At 45.8% G+C, this 16,108-nt stretch overlaps 1 protein-coding gene across 2 annotated transcripts in view; it reads left to right on the top strand.

The window, feature by feature from the left end:
- The first annotated feature begins 1,422 nt into the window (after positions 1-1,422).
- Positions 1,423-16,108, top strand: part of LOC106575008 (RNA-binding protein 26) — a 44,681-nt gene continuing 29,995 nt past the window's right edge. For both annotated transcript variants that reach the window (XM_082963753.1, XM_082963752.1), the window contains exons 1-8: positions 1,423-1,861; positions 2,163-2,281; positions 2,586-2,734; positions 5,112-5,200; positions 9,016-9,227; positions 11,775-12,071; positions 15,296-15,547; positions 15,793-15,918. In XM_082963753.1, coding sequence (XP_082819879.1) covers positions 1,803-1,861; positions 2,163-2,281; positions 2,586-2,734; positions 5,112-5,200; positions 9,016-9,227; positions 11,775-12,071; positions 15,296-15,547; positions 15,793-15,918 — 1,303 coding nt within the window. In that variant the 5' untranslated portion in view covers positions 1,423-1,802. The remainder of the gene's footprint in view (positions 1,862-2,162; positions 2,282-2,585; positions 2,735-5,111; positions 5,201-9,015; positions 9,228-11,774; positions 12,072-15,295; positions 15,548-15,792; positions 15,919-16,108) is intronic.

The following is a 16,108-nucleotide window of genomic DNA, read 5'->3' as shown; positions in this document are numbered from 1 at the left end:
GTTCGTTGAGGCAGGTGGCTTATTCATTGAGGCAGATGGCTCGTTCATAACAAAATCCTTTGATATTGCCGCCCACTTTAAGAACTTTTTTGTTGACAAGATTTAGCAAACGTAGGTATAACATGCAAACAACAAATGCTGAGCCTTCATATTCATGCATAAAGGCAGGTAGCCTAGTGGTTAGAGCGTTGGATTTGTAACCGAAAGGTTGCAAAATCAAATCCCTGAGTTGATAAGGTAAAAATCTGTTGTTCTGCCCCTGAACAAGGCAGTTAACCCACTGTTCCCCGGTAGGCCGTCATTGAAAATAAGAATTTGTTCTAAACTGACTTGCCTAGTTATATAATATAATGGACCAAATTATGGAAGGTAAGTGCTGTAGTTTTGAGTTCCACAAAGTGAATGTGGAAGAGGTTGAACAAATGGTTGATATGTGTAAATTAGGACAAACCAGCTGGTACCAACATCCAGGATGGTAGATTACTGAGGTCGGTAGCAGAATACACTGTGACTCCTGTTTGCCACATCTTCAATTTAAACCTAGAAAACGGTGTGTTCCCTCAGACATGGAGGGAGTCAAAGGTCATTCCACTGCCCAAGAATAGCAGAGCACCCTTTTAGTGGTTCAAACAGACGACCAATCAGGCTGTTACAAGATGTATATGGCTCAACGTTGAGGAGAGATTGACTGCATCGCTATTGGTCAATGTGTTGATGTGTTGAAGGTACTGAACTCTCTGTTCAAGCAGTTGGGCACACAGTTAGGACACTCATCGGTACAACACAAGACATGCAACCAGAGATCTCTTCACAGTCCCCAGGTCCAGAACAGAGGCTGGGAAACGCACTGTATTAAATAGATCCATAACTACATGGAACTCTCTGCCACTCCATGTAACTCAAGCTAGCAATATAACCAGTTTAAAAAAAACATAAAATAACACCTTACTGCACAAAGGTGACTGTGAAGAGACACCGCCATTTTATACATCTTGTTTTTGTAATTTCCACTGTACTATTTATTAGATCTAGACATTGTGTGTATGTACTGATTATGGAGGCTATGTGTGACATTTTAAATGTATCTATTTCAGTCCTTGACTAATAATGTTATGTACTATGTACGGTCCCGTGTGGCTCAGTTGGTAGAGCATGCCAGGGTTGTGGGTTCGATTCCCACGGGGGACCAGTATGGAAAATAAATTGTATGAAATGTATGCAATTCACTACTGTAAGTCGCTCTGGATAAGAGCATCTGCTAAATGACTAAATGTAAATGTGTAAATGTATTAGGTCATGTTTCGTGTGGACCCCAGGAAGAGTAGCTGATGCTTTTGCAGCGGCTATTTGAGGTCCTAGTAAAAAAGACCAAATCCACCAAAGTTACAATGTGACATGTCCGTTGTTATTCTCGCGATATCTGTCAGCGAGAGTACAGGGGAGTAAATATTCTCCAGTTATTTTGCAATGAGGGAAGGCCTGCACTGCCTGAACATTCAAACTAGTTAAATACTTTTACAGTCAACAAATTATCTTTCCCCCTCCTTTGTATTGCAAAGAATTTCAACAACAACAAAAAACCAAGAAACACAGTCAAGACAAAATAGCCAGCTACAACAAGTCGTCGGGCCTTTGTGTTGAGTTAGTCATGCAGGTTTGAGAGAGAAGGCGGTAACTAACAGCTAACGTTAGCTCGGACATAACAGTACCTCGTCGTTAAGAAACGGAGCCGTTACCGACGGACAATTAACTCTGGCTACTGAACGGAAGACAAGTTGACCGGTGTCTCAACACAAAAAAAAATGATCATTGAAAACTTAGATTCCTTGAAAACGTGGCTTTTCAAAACACTCGAACCCATGTAAGTAGCCATATAAGCTAACTCGGATGGCTAACGTTAGCAACATTAGCTTGCAACAACATGACTGAAGACGACGAGGCTAGCATCGTTGGATGCTAACTGACTAGCTAGTTAAATAGAAACATTATTATCGTGTGGCTAGATATTTCAAATAAAATAGCAGTTTATAGTTGATTTAAATTTGTAATCGATTGGTTTTCTTGGTATGGTAAACATATAATTGTAGGTAGTTTGTTGTTGTATAGTTAAGAGTTGGCTGGTTAAACTGTGTGGTTTTGTGTTGACACTTTTCCCTGTCTAGTTGTGATGCAGATCCTTCTGCCCTCGCTAAATACGTCGTTGCCTTGGTGAAGAAAGACAAAAGTGAGACTGAACTCAAAGCCCTGTGTATCGACCAGTTGGATGTATTTCTACAGAAAGGTAACGTTACTTAAACCACATTTTGTTATAGTTGTGACAACAAGTGATGGTGTCTCAAGTCAAGAAAAGCCGAGGTACTTTTGACTGACTGTGATTGAGGATGTATCCTATTGTCTTTTATAGTGCATTACTTTGGTTAAAAGTAGTGCGCTATATTGGTAATAGTGTTCCATTTGGAACACTACACAGTGACCGATAATCGTTAGTTACCTAATATGAAATGTGTCGGTGTCAGCCCACTAGTCATGCCCTTGTCCTCCTCCCCTCATCCACCCACCCCTCGTTCCCTCCTGTCTTCTCCCAGAGACGCAGACCTTTGTCAATAGATTGTTTGAAGCTGTCAACTCCAAAAGCTACCTACCTCATCAGCAGCAGGACCATCAGCCAGCGTCCGCGGCCAAAACGGAGCTACACCTGACCAGGACGGACAAAGACGACCAGAGGAAAGATGAGGTGACTGGCTAAGTCATGTTTTAAAGGCACCAACACTTAAAGGGCATGTTTACTTTAACGGATGCTACAGGAAACAGTTGTGGAAGAGTTTAGTGCCTCCAGAGATCCTTACCTTACTTCCTTCCTTACCTTACTTCCTTCCTCTCCTTCCTTACCTTACTTCCTTCCTCTCCTTCCTTACCTTACTTCCTTCCTCTCCTTCCTTACCTTACTTCCTTCCTCTCCTTCCTTACCTTACTTCCTTCCTCTCCTTCCTTACCTTACTTCCTTCCTTACCTTACTTCCTTCCTTACCTTACTTCCTTCCTCCCCTTCCTTACCTTACTTCCTTCCTCTCCTTCCTTACCTTACTTCCTTCCTCTCCTTCCTTACCTTACTTCCTTCCTCTCCTTCCTTACCTTACTTCCTTCCTTACCTTACTTCCTTCCTTACCTTACTTCCTTCCTCTCCTTCCTTACCTTACTTCCTTCCTTTCCTTCCTTACCTTACTTCCTTCCTTTCCTTCCTTACCTTACTTCCTTCCTTTCCTTCCTTACCTTACTTCCTTCCTCTCCTTCCTTACCTTACTTCCTTCCTCTCCTTCCTTACCTTACTTCCTTCCTTTCCTTCCTTACCTTACTTCCTTCCTTTCCTTCCTTACCTTACTTCCTTCCTTTCCTTCCTTACCTTACTTCCTTCCTCTCCTTCCTTACCTTACTTCCTTCCTCTCCTTCCTTACCTTACTTCCTTCCTCTCCTTCCTTACCTTACTTCCCTTCCTTCTCCTTCCTTACCTTACTTCCTTCCTTTCCTTCCTTACCTTACTTCCTTCCTCTCCTTCCTTACCTTACTTCCTTCCTCTCCTTCCTTACCTTACTTCCTTCCTCTCCTTCCTTACCTTACTTCCTTCCTCTCCTTCCTTACCTTACTTCCTTCCTCTCCTTCCTTACCTTACTTCCTTCCTCTCCTTCCTTACCTTACTTCCTTCCTCTCCTTCCTTACCTTACTTCCTTCCTCTCCTTCCTTACCTTACTTCCTTCCTCTCCTTCCTTACCTTACTTCCTTCCTCTCCTTCCTTACCTTACTTCCTTCCTCTCCTTCCTTACCTTACTTCCTTCCTCTCCTTCCTTACCTTACTTCCTTCCTCTCCTTCCTTACCTTACTTCCTTCCTCTCCTTCCTTACCTTACTTCCTTCCTCTCCTTCCTTACCTTACTTCCTTCCTCTCCTTCCTTACCTTACTTCCTTCCTTTCCTTCCTTACCTTACTTCCTTCCTTTCCTTCCTTACCTTACTTCCTTCCTTCTCCTTCCTTACCTTACTTCCTTCCTCTCCTTCCTTACCTTACTTCCTTCCTTTCCTTCCTTACCTTACTTCCTTCCTTTCCTTCCTTACCTTACTTCCTTCCTCTCCTTCCTTACCTTACTTCCTTCCTTTCCTTCCTTACCTTACTTCCTTCCTTTCCTTCCTTACCTTACTTCCTTCCTCTCCTTCCTTACCTTACTTCCTTCCTTTCCTTCCTTACCTTACTTCCTTCCTTCTCCTTCCTTACCTTACTTCCTTCCTCTCCTTCCTTACCTTACTTCCTTCCTCTCCTTCCTTACCTTACTTCCTTCCTTTCCTTCCTTACCTTACTTCCTTCCTTTCCTTCCTTACCTTACTTCCTTCCTTTCCTTCCTTACCTTACTTCCTTCCTTTCCTTCCTTACCTTACTTCCTTCCTCTCCTTCCTTACCTTACTTCCTTCCTCTCCTTCCTTACCTTACTTCCTTCCTCTCCTTCCTTACCTTACTTCCTTCCTTTCCTTCCTTACCTTACTTCCTTCCTTTCCTTCCTTACCTTACTTACTTTCCCTCCTTACCTTACTACCTTCCTTTCCTTCCTTACCTTACTTACTTTCCCTCCTTACCTTACTACCTTCCTTACCTTCCTTACCTTCCTTACCTTCCTTCCTTTCCTACCTTCCTACCTTCCTTTCCTACCTTCCTTTCCTACCTACCTTCCTTTCCTACTTACCTACCTTCCTTTCCTACTTACCTTACCTTCCTTACCTTCCTTCCTTTCCTACCTTCCTACCTTCCTTTCCTACCTTCCTTTCCTACCTACCTTCCTTTCCTACTTACCTACCTTCCTTTCCTACTTACCTTACCTTCCTTCCTTTCCTACCTTCCTACCTTCCTTTCCTACCTACCTTCCTTTCCTACTTACCTACCTTCCTTTCCTACTTACCTTACCTTCCTTACCCTACCTTCCTTCCTTCCTTCCTTATATAGAAAGCTGTGGTAGAGTTTAGTGCCTCCACATATCTGGCACCACAGTCTGACAGTAGAGATCTGTTGTCCAATAGTATTCTTTGTAAACAGGAAGTGGGATATTTGTACATTTACACTTGTGTTTTTCCAGCCAAGTCGTGATGAGGACCGGGACAAGAAGTTCTCCAGGAGAGTAAACTACAGCCCCCCATCCAGCTCCCGCTACAGCAGAGACGGCAGGTCAGTGTGAACTACAGCAGAGACGGCAGGTCAGTGTGAACTACAGCAGAGACGGCAGGTCAGTGTGAACTACAGCAGAGACGGCAGGTCAGTGTGAACTACAGCAGAGACGGCAGGTCAGTGTGAACTACAGCAGAGACGGCAGGTCAGTGTGAACTACAGCAGAGACGGCAGGTCAGTGTGAACTACAGCAGAGACGGCAGGTCAGTGTGAACTACAGCAGAGACGGCAGGTCAGTGTGAACTACAGCAGAGACGGCAGGTCAGTGTGAACTACAGCAGAGACGGCAGGTCAGTGTGAACTACAGCAGAGACGGCAGGTCAGTGTGAACTACAGCAGAGACGGCAGGTCAGTGTGAACTACAGCAGAGACGGCAGGTCAGTGTGAACTACAGCAGAGACTGCAGGTCAGTGTGAACTACAGCAGGTCAGTGTGAACTACAGCAGAGACGGCAGGTCAGTGTGAACTACAGCAGGTCAGTGTGAACTACAGCAGAGACGGCAGGTCAGTGTGAACTACAGCAGAGACGGCAGGTCAGTGTGAACTACAGCAGAGACGGCAGGTCAGTGTGAACTACAGCAGAGACGGCAGGTCAGTGTGAACTACAGCAGGTCAGTGTGAACTACAGCAGGTCAGTGTGAACTACAGCAGAGACGGCAGGTCAGTGTGAACTACAGCAGGTCAGTGTGAACTACAGCAGGTCAGTGTGAACTACAGCAGAGACGGCAGGTCAGTGTGAACTACAGCAGGTCAGTGTGAACTACAGCAGAGACGGCAGGTCAGTGTGAACTACAGCAGGTCAGTGTGAACTACAGCAGAGACGGCAGGTCAGTGTGAACTACAGCAGGTCAGTGTGAACTACAGTAGAGACGGCAGGTCAGTGTGAACTACAGCAGGTCAGTGTGAACTACAGCAGAGACGGCAGGTCAGTGTGAACTACAGCAGGTCAGTGTGAACTACAGCAGGTCAGTGTGAACTACAGCAGAGACGGCAGGTCAGTGTGAACTACAGCAGGTCAGTGTGAACTACAGCAGAGACGGCAGGTCAGTGTGAACTACAGCAGGTCAGTGTGAACTACAGCAGGTCAGTGTGAACTACAGCAGAGACGGCAGGTCAGTGTGAACTACAGCAGGTCAGTGTGAACTACAGCAGGTCAGTGTGAACTACAGCAGGTCAGTGTGAACTACAGCAGAGACGGCAGGTCAGTGTGAACTACAGCAGGTCAGTGTGAACTACAGCAGAGACGGCAGGTCAGTGTGAACTACAGCAGGTCAGTGTGAACTACAGCAGGTCAGTGTGAACTACAGCAGAGACGGCAGGTCAGTGTGAACTACAGCAGAGACGGCAGGTCAGTGTGAACTACAGCAGAGACGGCAGGTCAGTGTGAACTACAGCAGGTCAGTGTGAACTACAGCAGGTCAGTGTGAACTACAGCAGAGACGGCAGGTCAGTGTGAACTACAGCCCCCCAGATATTTAGGCTATAGGGTTATTTAGGGTTATATTGGGTTATTTAGGCTATAGGGTTATATAGGTTTATATAGGCTATAGGTTTATATAGGCTCTAGGGTTATATAGGCTATAGGGTTATATAGGGTTATATAGGCTATAGGTTTATATAGGCTCTAGGGTTATATAGGCTATAGGGTTATATAGGGTTATATAGGCTATAGGGTTATATAGGCTGTAGGGTTATATAGGCTATAGGGTTATATAGGCTCTAGGGTTATATAGGTTTATATAGGCTATAGGTTTATATAGGCTATAGGGTTATATAGGCTATAGGGTTATATAGGCTATAGGGTTATATAGGGATATATAGGCTATAGGTTTATATAGGCTGTAGGGTTATATAGGGTTATATAGGCTATAGGGTTATATAGGCTATAGGGTTATATAGGGATATATAGGCTATAGGGTTATATAGGCTATAGGGTTATATAGGCTATAGGTTTATATAGGCTATAGGGTTATATAGGCTATAGGGTTATATAGGGATATTTAGGCTATAGGGTTATATAGGGATATTTAGGCTATAGGGATATTTAGGCTATAGGGTTATATAGGGTTATATAGGCTATAGGGTTATATAGGCTATAGGGTTATATAGGGATATATAGGCTATAGGGTTATATAGGCTATAGGGTTATATAGGCTATAGGGTTATATAGGCTATATAGGGTTATATAGGCTATAGGGTTATATAGGGATATATAGGCTATAGGGTTATATAGGCTATAGGGTTATATAGGCTATAGGGATATATAGGCTATAGGGTTATATAGGCTATAGGGTTATATAGGCTATAGGTTTATATAGGCTATAGGGTTATATAGGCTATAGGTTTATATAGGCTATAGGGTTATATAGGCTATAGGGTTATATAGGGATATTTAGGCTATAGGGTTATATAGGGTTATATAGGCTATAGGGTTATATAGGGATATTTAGGCTATAGGGATATTTAGGCTATAGGGTTATATAGGGTTATATAGGCTATAGGGTTATATAGGGTTATATAGGGTTATATAGGCTGTAGGGTTATATAGGCTTTAGGGTTAGATAGGGTTATATAGGCTATAGGGTTATATAGGCTATAGGTTTATATAGGCTATAGGGTTAGATAGGGTTATATAGGGCTATTTAGGCTATAGGGTTAGATAGGGTTAGATAGGCTATAGGGTTATATAGGCTATAGGGTTAGATAGGGTTATATAGGCTATAGGGTTAGATAGGGTTATATAGGGCTATTTAGGCTATAGGGTTAGATAGGGTTAGATAGGGTATAGGGTTAGATAGGGTATAGGGTGCTATTTGAGACTGATCCATACATGTTCCTACTACTGTTCACTGGGATGTTGGATAAAGGACTTTATTCTCCCCCTTCTTTCCCTCCTCTCTCTCTCTCTCTCTCTCTCTTCCTCCTCCTCTCTCTTCCTCCTCTCGCTCTCTCTCTTCCTCCTCTCTCTTCCTCCTCTCTCTTCCTCCTCTCTCTTCCTCCTCTCTCTTCCTCCTCTCTCTCGCTCTCTCTCTTCCTCCTCTCTCTCGCTCTCTCTCTTCCTCCTCTCTCTCGCTCTCTCTCTTCCTCCTCTCTCTCGCTCTCTCTCTTCCTCCTCTCTCTCGCTCTCTCTCTTCCTCCTCTCTCTCGCTCTCTCTCTCTTCCTCCTCTCTCTCTTCCTCCTCTCTCTCGCTCTTTCTCCCTTCCTCCTCTCTCTTCCTCCTCTCTCTCGCTCTCTCTCTTCCTCCTCTCTCTCGCTCTCTCTCTTCCTCCTCTCTCTCGCTCTCTCTCTCTTCCTCCTCTCTCTCTTCCTCCTCTCTCTCTTCCTCCTCTCTCTCGCTCTCTCTCTCTTCCTCCTCTCTCTTCCTCCTCTCTCTCGCTCTTTCTCTCTTCCTCCTCTCTCTTCCTCCTCTCTCTTCCTCCTCTCTCTCTCTTCCTCCTCTCTCTCTCTTCCTCCTCTCTCTCTTCCTCCTCTCTCTCTTCCTCCTCTCTCTCTTCCTCCTCTCTCTCGCTCTCTCTCTCTTCCTCCTCTCTCTCTTCCTCCTCTCTCTCTTCCTCCTCTCTCTCTTCCTCCTCTTCCTCCTCTCTCTCGCTCTCTCTCTCTTCCTCCTCTCTCTCTTCCTCCTCTCTCTCTTCCTCCTCTCTCTCTTCCTCCTCTCTCTCTTCCTCCTCTCTCTCTTCCTCCTCTCTCTCTTCCTCCTCTTCCTCCTCTCTCTCGCTCTCTCTCTCTTCCTCTCTCTCTCTCTCTCTCGCTCTCTCTCTCTCTCGCTCTCTCTTCCTCCTCTCTTCCCCTCTTCCTTTTCTCTGTCATTTGTCAGACGAGGGGACGACCGTAAAAGGGACGACCGTACCAGGAAGCGAAACGATTACGACCGCATCCCCCCGAGACGGGACTCGTACCGGGACCGTTACAACCGGAGGAGGGGTCGTAGCCGCAGTAGGAGCAGGAGCAAGGATCGGGCCAGGGACCGGGAGAGAGACAGAGACCGCAGTAGTAGGAGTCACAGCAGGAGCCACTCCAAGAGCAGAGGTGAGAGGGGGGAGGGAGGGAGACAGCAGGAGGGGAGGGGGGAGGGAGACAGCAGGAGCAGAGGGGGGAGGGGGGAGAGAGACAGCAGGAGCAGAGGGGGGAGGGGGAGGGAGACAGCAGGAGCAGAGGGGGGAGGGGGAGGGAGACAGCAGGAGCAGAGGGGGGAGGGGGGAGGGAGACAGCAGGAGCAGAGGTGAGAGGGGGGAGGGAGACAGCAGGAGCAGAGGTGAGAGGGGGGGAGGGAGACAGAGACAGCAGGAGCAGAGGGGGGAGGGAGACAGCAGGAGCAGAGGGGGGAGGGAGACAGCAGGAGCAGAGGTGAGAGGGGGGAGGGAGACAGAGACAGCAGGAGCAGAGGGGGGAGGGAGACCGCAGGAGCAGAGGTGAGAGGGGGGAGGGAGACAGAGACAGCAGGAGCAGAGGGGGAGGGGGGAGGGAGACAGCAGGAGCAGAGGGGGGAGGGAGACAGCAGGAGCAGAGGGGGAGGGGGGAGGGAGACAGCAGGAGCAGAGGTGAGAGGGGGGAGGGAGACAGCAGGAGCAGAGGTGAGAGGGGGGAGGGAGACAGCAGGAGCAGAGGTGAGAGGGGGGGAGGGAGACAGAGACAGCAGGAGCAGAGGGGGGAGGGAGACAGCAGGAGCAGAGGGGGGAGGGAGACAGCAGGAGCAGAGGGGGAGGGAGACAGCAGGAGCAGAGGTGAGAGGGGGGAGGGAGACAGCAGGAGCAGAGGTGAGAGGGGGGAGGGAGACAGAGACAGCAGAGGTGAGAGGGGGGGAGGGAGACAGAGACAGCAGGAGCAGAGGTGAGAGGGGGGAGGGAGACAGCAGGAGCAGAGGGGGGAGGGAGACAGCAGGAGCAGAGGGGGGGAGTGGGGAGGGAGACAGAACAACTCTGGTTGTGTGCAGGTTTATGTTCCTGCCCTGCACTCCTGATTCAAGGTGTTGTGTCTTTGGCATCATTAAACTGAATACATGTTTATCAAATAACTCTGTAATTATTATTACGCGATTAAACTGATTAATCGTGTAACTGTAATTAACTAGGAGATCGGGGCACCAAGGAAAATATTCAGATTGCAAAGTTATAATTTTCCTAATATAACTTTCAGATATTATAATATCTGATCGATTTGTCTCTTCATTAATGACGTGTTATTTACCTCGCGTCCAGTCTCATTCCAAACGTCGTAAATTGATCTTTATCTGCACGAACCCAGTCTTCACTAAGTCATCCATACATCAATTGTCTTAAAATCGTTTATTTACTAAACTAAGTACTTCACAGAAAGCATACAAAACAGTTGATATCGTTACAAAGAAACGATAAAGGAATGTGCCCTAGTGGGCTAAACCGGCATGGCGGCTTGTTAGACAAAAGGGTCATAAACGGCAGCTGAGGAGGTACACAGTTCATTAATATTAACAATTGAAATGCTAATCCTTTGCACATGAACGCTCACTCATTCGGAAACAATAGCAATCAATATATATATTTACGCTCAGTGTGTCGTCGGGATCTCTGTTGGAGTGTTTGGTCCTCGCGTTCTCTCTCTCTCTCTCTCTCTCTCTCTCTCTCTCTCTCTCTCTCGGTTAGAATGGATATTTCAAAGTGACATTCATTAATGTCGTTATAGGAGAGATGTTTCGGCGGTCTTCGCGTTCAATGATACCGAATTCCTAGCTGCAGACTAGTAATTAATATCAAAGACTTGTTCTTATTCTGTCGGTATCGATAGTCTAATAGTTTAACCATGTGGTATGGTTAAAAGTTCAGTAGAGGAATGCATGGTCAAACCTTGGCCCTCTCGTTATTGAGGTAAGCTGGTCTTAAAGAAAGACACCCTGGGTGGGGGTTTATATACTGAACGTAGAAAAGGCTGTCACATGACGCCAGGTCCTGTCTGTGTCCCTGGGGGCGTGCCGATGACTTAGTTAAGACTCCGAAGGGAATTGGAGTTTCCTTCATTAAACAGTCCAAAATCACATTGCACAATATCACAAACAGTTCTATCCTTATTCATTCATTTTATACAACCATTTAGATGTAAGTCTCATAGCTGAGGCTAGTATATAAACATGATTATGGTAATGTGGCCGTATTGTCTCTCATGAGTTTCATAAAATTGTACCAAACGGACCAGTTCGTAGCTGGATTCTTCACCGATCTTTTTATACCTTCTCCAGAACATAAATGTCGTTCGGTTCTCCAATTCTGTGAGGTGGAAGAATCCTTTGTTCTCTATACAAAACCCACTCTGTCTCAAAACTGTGGCCATGAGGCAGAACATTCTCCTTCGGAATTTATGACCGCACTCACTTAGCCTGGTGTCAGAAGTATAGAGGTCGGGGGATGGTTCATAGAAAAGGCCTGGTGCAGAGGGAGGGGGTCAACTGCTCGCTGTACCCAAAGAGGCGACGTCATGACAAAGGTTTAGACATAAGACTGTGATTGGTTGATTATTTTGGAAGCATGCACATCCAGCACCTCTACACCTGCTCTAGATATCATAACTGTTTCCTGCTTCCTGTCGCTATCCTTCTGATCACAGAGCGGGATGCTGGGAAGTCAAAGTATGAGCCCGACCGAGGAGACCGGGGGACGGAGGTTGGAGCTGGTGAAGGCCTTCTGCCGATCCCCACGGCAACCACCACGTTCCCCGTGCCGACCCTCAGCAGCACCATCACGGTGATCGCCCCTCAGGGTAACCACAGCAACAGCGTCACCTCGGTGACGGACAGCTGGTCGGACTTCCACCCGGATCACTCACTGGACCGGCCCCTTCCGCCACCGCCCTTCAACCGTGGTCCGCCCCCTCAGCAAAGGAAACGTTGCCGTGACTACGACGGTAAGCAGGAAGGAAGTTGAAAGTAAAGTTGAAAGTTGTTGTTGTTTTTACACCGAGACTGTCTGTATATTATTGATGTGTTGTCTACCAGAGAAGGACTTCTGTATGTATGGAGATATAACAAATTGTATTGTTTCTGTGTTTAGTCTTAACTATCCTCTTTATCTGTTTAATATACAGTAGCAGTCAAAAGTTTGGACACACATACTCATTCAAGGATTTTTCTTTATTTTTTTACTATTTTCTACATTGTAGAATAATAGTGAAGACATCAAAACTATGAAATAACACGTATGGAATCATGTAGTAACCAGAAAAGTGTTAAACTAATCAAACCTATATATTTGAGATTCTTCAAAGTAGCCACCCTTTGCCTCGATGACAGCTTTGCACACTCTTGGCATTCTCTCAACCAGCTCCACCTGGAATGCTTTTCCAACAGTCTTGAAGGAGTTCCCACATATGCTGAGCACTTGTTGGCTGCTTTTCCTTCACTCTGTGGTCCAACTCATCCCAAACCATCTCAATGGGATTGTGGAGGCCAGGTCATCTGATGCAGCACTTCATCACTCTCCTTCTTGGTCAAATAGCCCTTACACAGCCTAGAGGTGCGTTGGGTCATTGTCCTGTTGAAAAACAAATGATAGTCCAACTAAGTGCAAACCAGATGGGATGGCGTATCGCTGCAGAATGCTGTAGTAGCCATGCTGGTTCAGTGTACCTTGAATTCTAAATAGATCACTGTGTCACCAGCAAAGCACCATCACACCTCCTCCTCCATGCTTCACGGTGGGAACCACACATGTGGAGATCATCCGTTCACCTACTCTGCGTCTCACAAAGACTTGGCGGTTGGAACCAAAAATCTCAAATTTGGACTCATCAGACAAAAGGACAGATTTCCACCGGTCTAATGTCCATTTCTCGTGTTTCTTGGCCCAAGCCAGTCTCTTCTTCTTATTGGTGTCCTTTAGTAGTGGTTTCTTTGTAGCAGTTCAACCATGAAGGTCTGATTCACGCAGTCTCCTCTGAACTGTTGATGTTGAGATGTGTCTGTTACTTGAACTCTGTGAAGCATTTATTTGGGCTGCAATTTCTGAGGCTGGTAACTCTAATGAACTTATCCTCTGCAGCAGAGGTAACTCTGGGTATTTCCTTTCCTGTCGCGGTCCTCATGAGAGCCAGTTTAATCATAGCGCTTGATGGTTTTTGCGGCTGCACTTGAAGAAACTTTCAAAGTACTTGACATTTTCTGGATTGACTGACCTTCATGTCTTAAAGTAATGATGGACTGTCGTTTCTCTTTGCTTATTTAAGCTGGTCCCAGCCATAATATGGACTTGGTCTTTTACCAATTAGGGCTATCGTCTGTATACCAGCCCTACCTTGTCGCAACACAACTGATTGGTTCAAACGCATCAAGAAGGAAAGAAATTCCAGAAAGGCACACCTGTTAATTGAAATGCATTCCAGGTGACTAACTCATGATGCTGGTTGAGAGAATGCCAAGAGTGTGCAAAGCTGTCATCAAGGCAAAGGGTGGATCTCAAATATAAAATATATTTTGATTTGTTAACCTGTTAGGGCTAGGGGGCAGTATTGACACGGCTGGATAAAAAACGTACCCGATTTAATCTGGTTACCACTCCTACCCAGTAACTAGAATATGCATATACTTATTACATATGGATAGAAAACACCCTAAAGTTTCTAAAACTGTTTGAATGGTGTCTGTGAGTATAACAGAACTCAAATGGCAGGTCAAAACCTGAGAGATTCCTTTACAGGAAGTGGCCTGTCTGACCATTTCTGGAACTTCTTTGCCATCTCTATCTTTTACTAAGGATCTCTGCTCTAACGTGACACTTCCTACGTCGTCCATAGGCGCTCAGAGCCCGGGAAAAACCTGAATGTTGTCATCCCAGCCCCAGGCTGAAACACATTATCGCCTTTCTCAAGTGGCCGATCAAGGGACTCTGGGCTTAGGCGCGTGACCTGACCGCCCCCGTCTTTGTGATTTTTTCCCTCTGTTTGCCGAAAAGGAGATTCCCGGTCGGAATATTATCGCTTTTCTACGAGAAAAATGGCATAAAAATTGATTTTAAACAGCGGTTGACATGCTTCGAAGTACGGTAATAGAATATTTAGATTTTTTTTGTCACGAATTGCGCAATGCGCGCGACCCTTCTTTACCATTTCGGATAGTGTCCGGAACGCACAAACAAAACGCCGCTATTCGGATATAACGATGGATTATTTTGGACCAAACCAACATTTGTTATTGAAGTAGCAGTCCTGGGAGTGCATTCTGACGAAGACAACAAAAGGTAATCAAACTTTTATAATAGTAAATCTGATATTGGTGAGTGCTAAACTTGCCGGGTGTCTAAATAGCTAGCCCGTGATGCCTGGGCTATGTACTTAGAATATTGCAAAATGTGCTTTCACCAAAAAGCTATTTTAAAATCGGACATATCGAGTGCATAGAGGAGGTCTGTATCTATAATTCTTAAAATAATTGTTATGCTTTTTGTGAACGTTTATCGTGAGTAATTTAGTAAAATGTTAGCGAATTCCCTGGAAGTTTGCGGGGGGTATGCTAGTTCTGAACGTCACATGCTAATGTAAAAAGCTGGTTTTTGATATAAATATGAACTTGATTGAACAAAACATGCATGTATTGTATAACATAATGTCCTAGGGTTGTCATCTGATGAAGATCATCAAAGGTTAGTGCTGCATTTAGCTGTGGTTTGGGTTTATGTGACATTATATGCTAGCTTGAAAAATGGGTGTCTGATTATTTCTGGCTTGGTACTCTGCTGACATAATCTAATGTTTTGCTTTCGTTGTAAAGCCTTTTTGAAATCGGACAGTGTGGTTAGATTAACGAGAGTCTTGTCTTTAAATAGCTGTAAAATAGTCATATGTTTGAGAAATTGAAGTAATAGGATTTTTAAGGTTTTGAAAATCGCGCCACAGGCTTAAAGTGGCTGTTACGTAGGTGGGACGAATTCGTCCCGCCTAGCCCATAGAGGTTAAACACTTTTTTTTTTCTTTTCTGGTTACTACATGATTCCATACGTGTTATTTCATAGTTTTGATGTCTTCACTATTATCCTACAATGTAAAAAATAGTGAAAAATAAATAAAAATCCTTGAATGAGTAGGTGTGTTCTAAACGTTTGACAGGTCCTGTATATTATTGATGTGTTGTCTTCCAGAGAAGGGTTTCTGTATGCGCGGAGACATTTGCCCGTTCGACCACGGTATCGATCCGGTGGTGGTGGAGGACGTTAATCTACCCAACATGTTCCAAGCCCCTCCCCCTATCCCGGGGGTCGCCCAGCCCCCTCCCGGCCTACCGCCCCCTCCAGGACCTCCCCCTCTCATGACCCCACCGCCCGTCAACCTCCGTCCCCCGGGGCCCCTGCCAGGCAGCCTGCCACCCAGCCTGCCACCCAGCCTGCCACCAGGTAGGAACTCAGTGGATCCATCTGTCATAACGAGTCCGTGGCTTTAAGACACATTTGTTGGCATTCCAAATGGAACCCTCTTCCCTATTGGCTGCACTTCTTTTAACCATAGCCAATCGGGTGTTTGCCTTCCTTTTAAATGTCAGACTTGTATCGTTCTAGAACGTTGTGATAATGGCAGCCATCTTGGTCAGGAATCATTCTAGTGTTGTTTTTAATGTAATTCTGTGCCCCTCCCCCCCCAGGTCCCCCTCTCCAGGCTCCAGGGATGGACGCTCCTCCTAATTCCATCACCAGCTCTGTTCCCACTATTGTAACCACAGGGACAAGGCCCTCCATTCCCCAGCCCCCACTTCCTCTCTTCTCACCAGGTAGGGATGAGACGCAGGGGGGTGTGTGTGTGTGTGTCTCCTGCCGTTGTACCTTGAGCAAAGCATTTAGTCCTCTTAACCTCTATGGGCTAGGTGGGACGCTAGCTACTGCCCCCTAGCCCTAACAGGTTAACAACTGTACAATGTGTCCTTCAGTTATCGACTAGCTCCAACCTCTGTATCCGTGTGT

Source organism: Salmo salar, chromosome 17 (assembly GCF_965601325.2).
Source record: "Salmo salar chromosome 17, fSalSal1, whole genome shotgun sequence".
In the NCBI taxonomy this organism is placed as follows: domain Eukaryota; kingdom Metazoa; phylum Chordata; class Actinopteri; order Salmoniformes; family Salmonidae; genus Salmo; species Salmo salar.
This window is presented reverse-complemented; position numbering and strand designations above follow the sequence as displayed.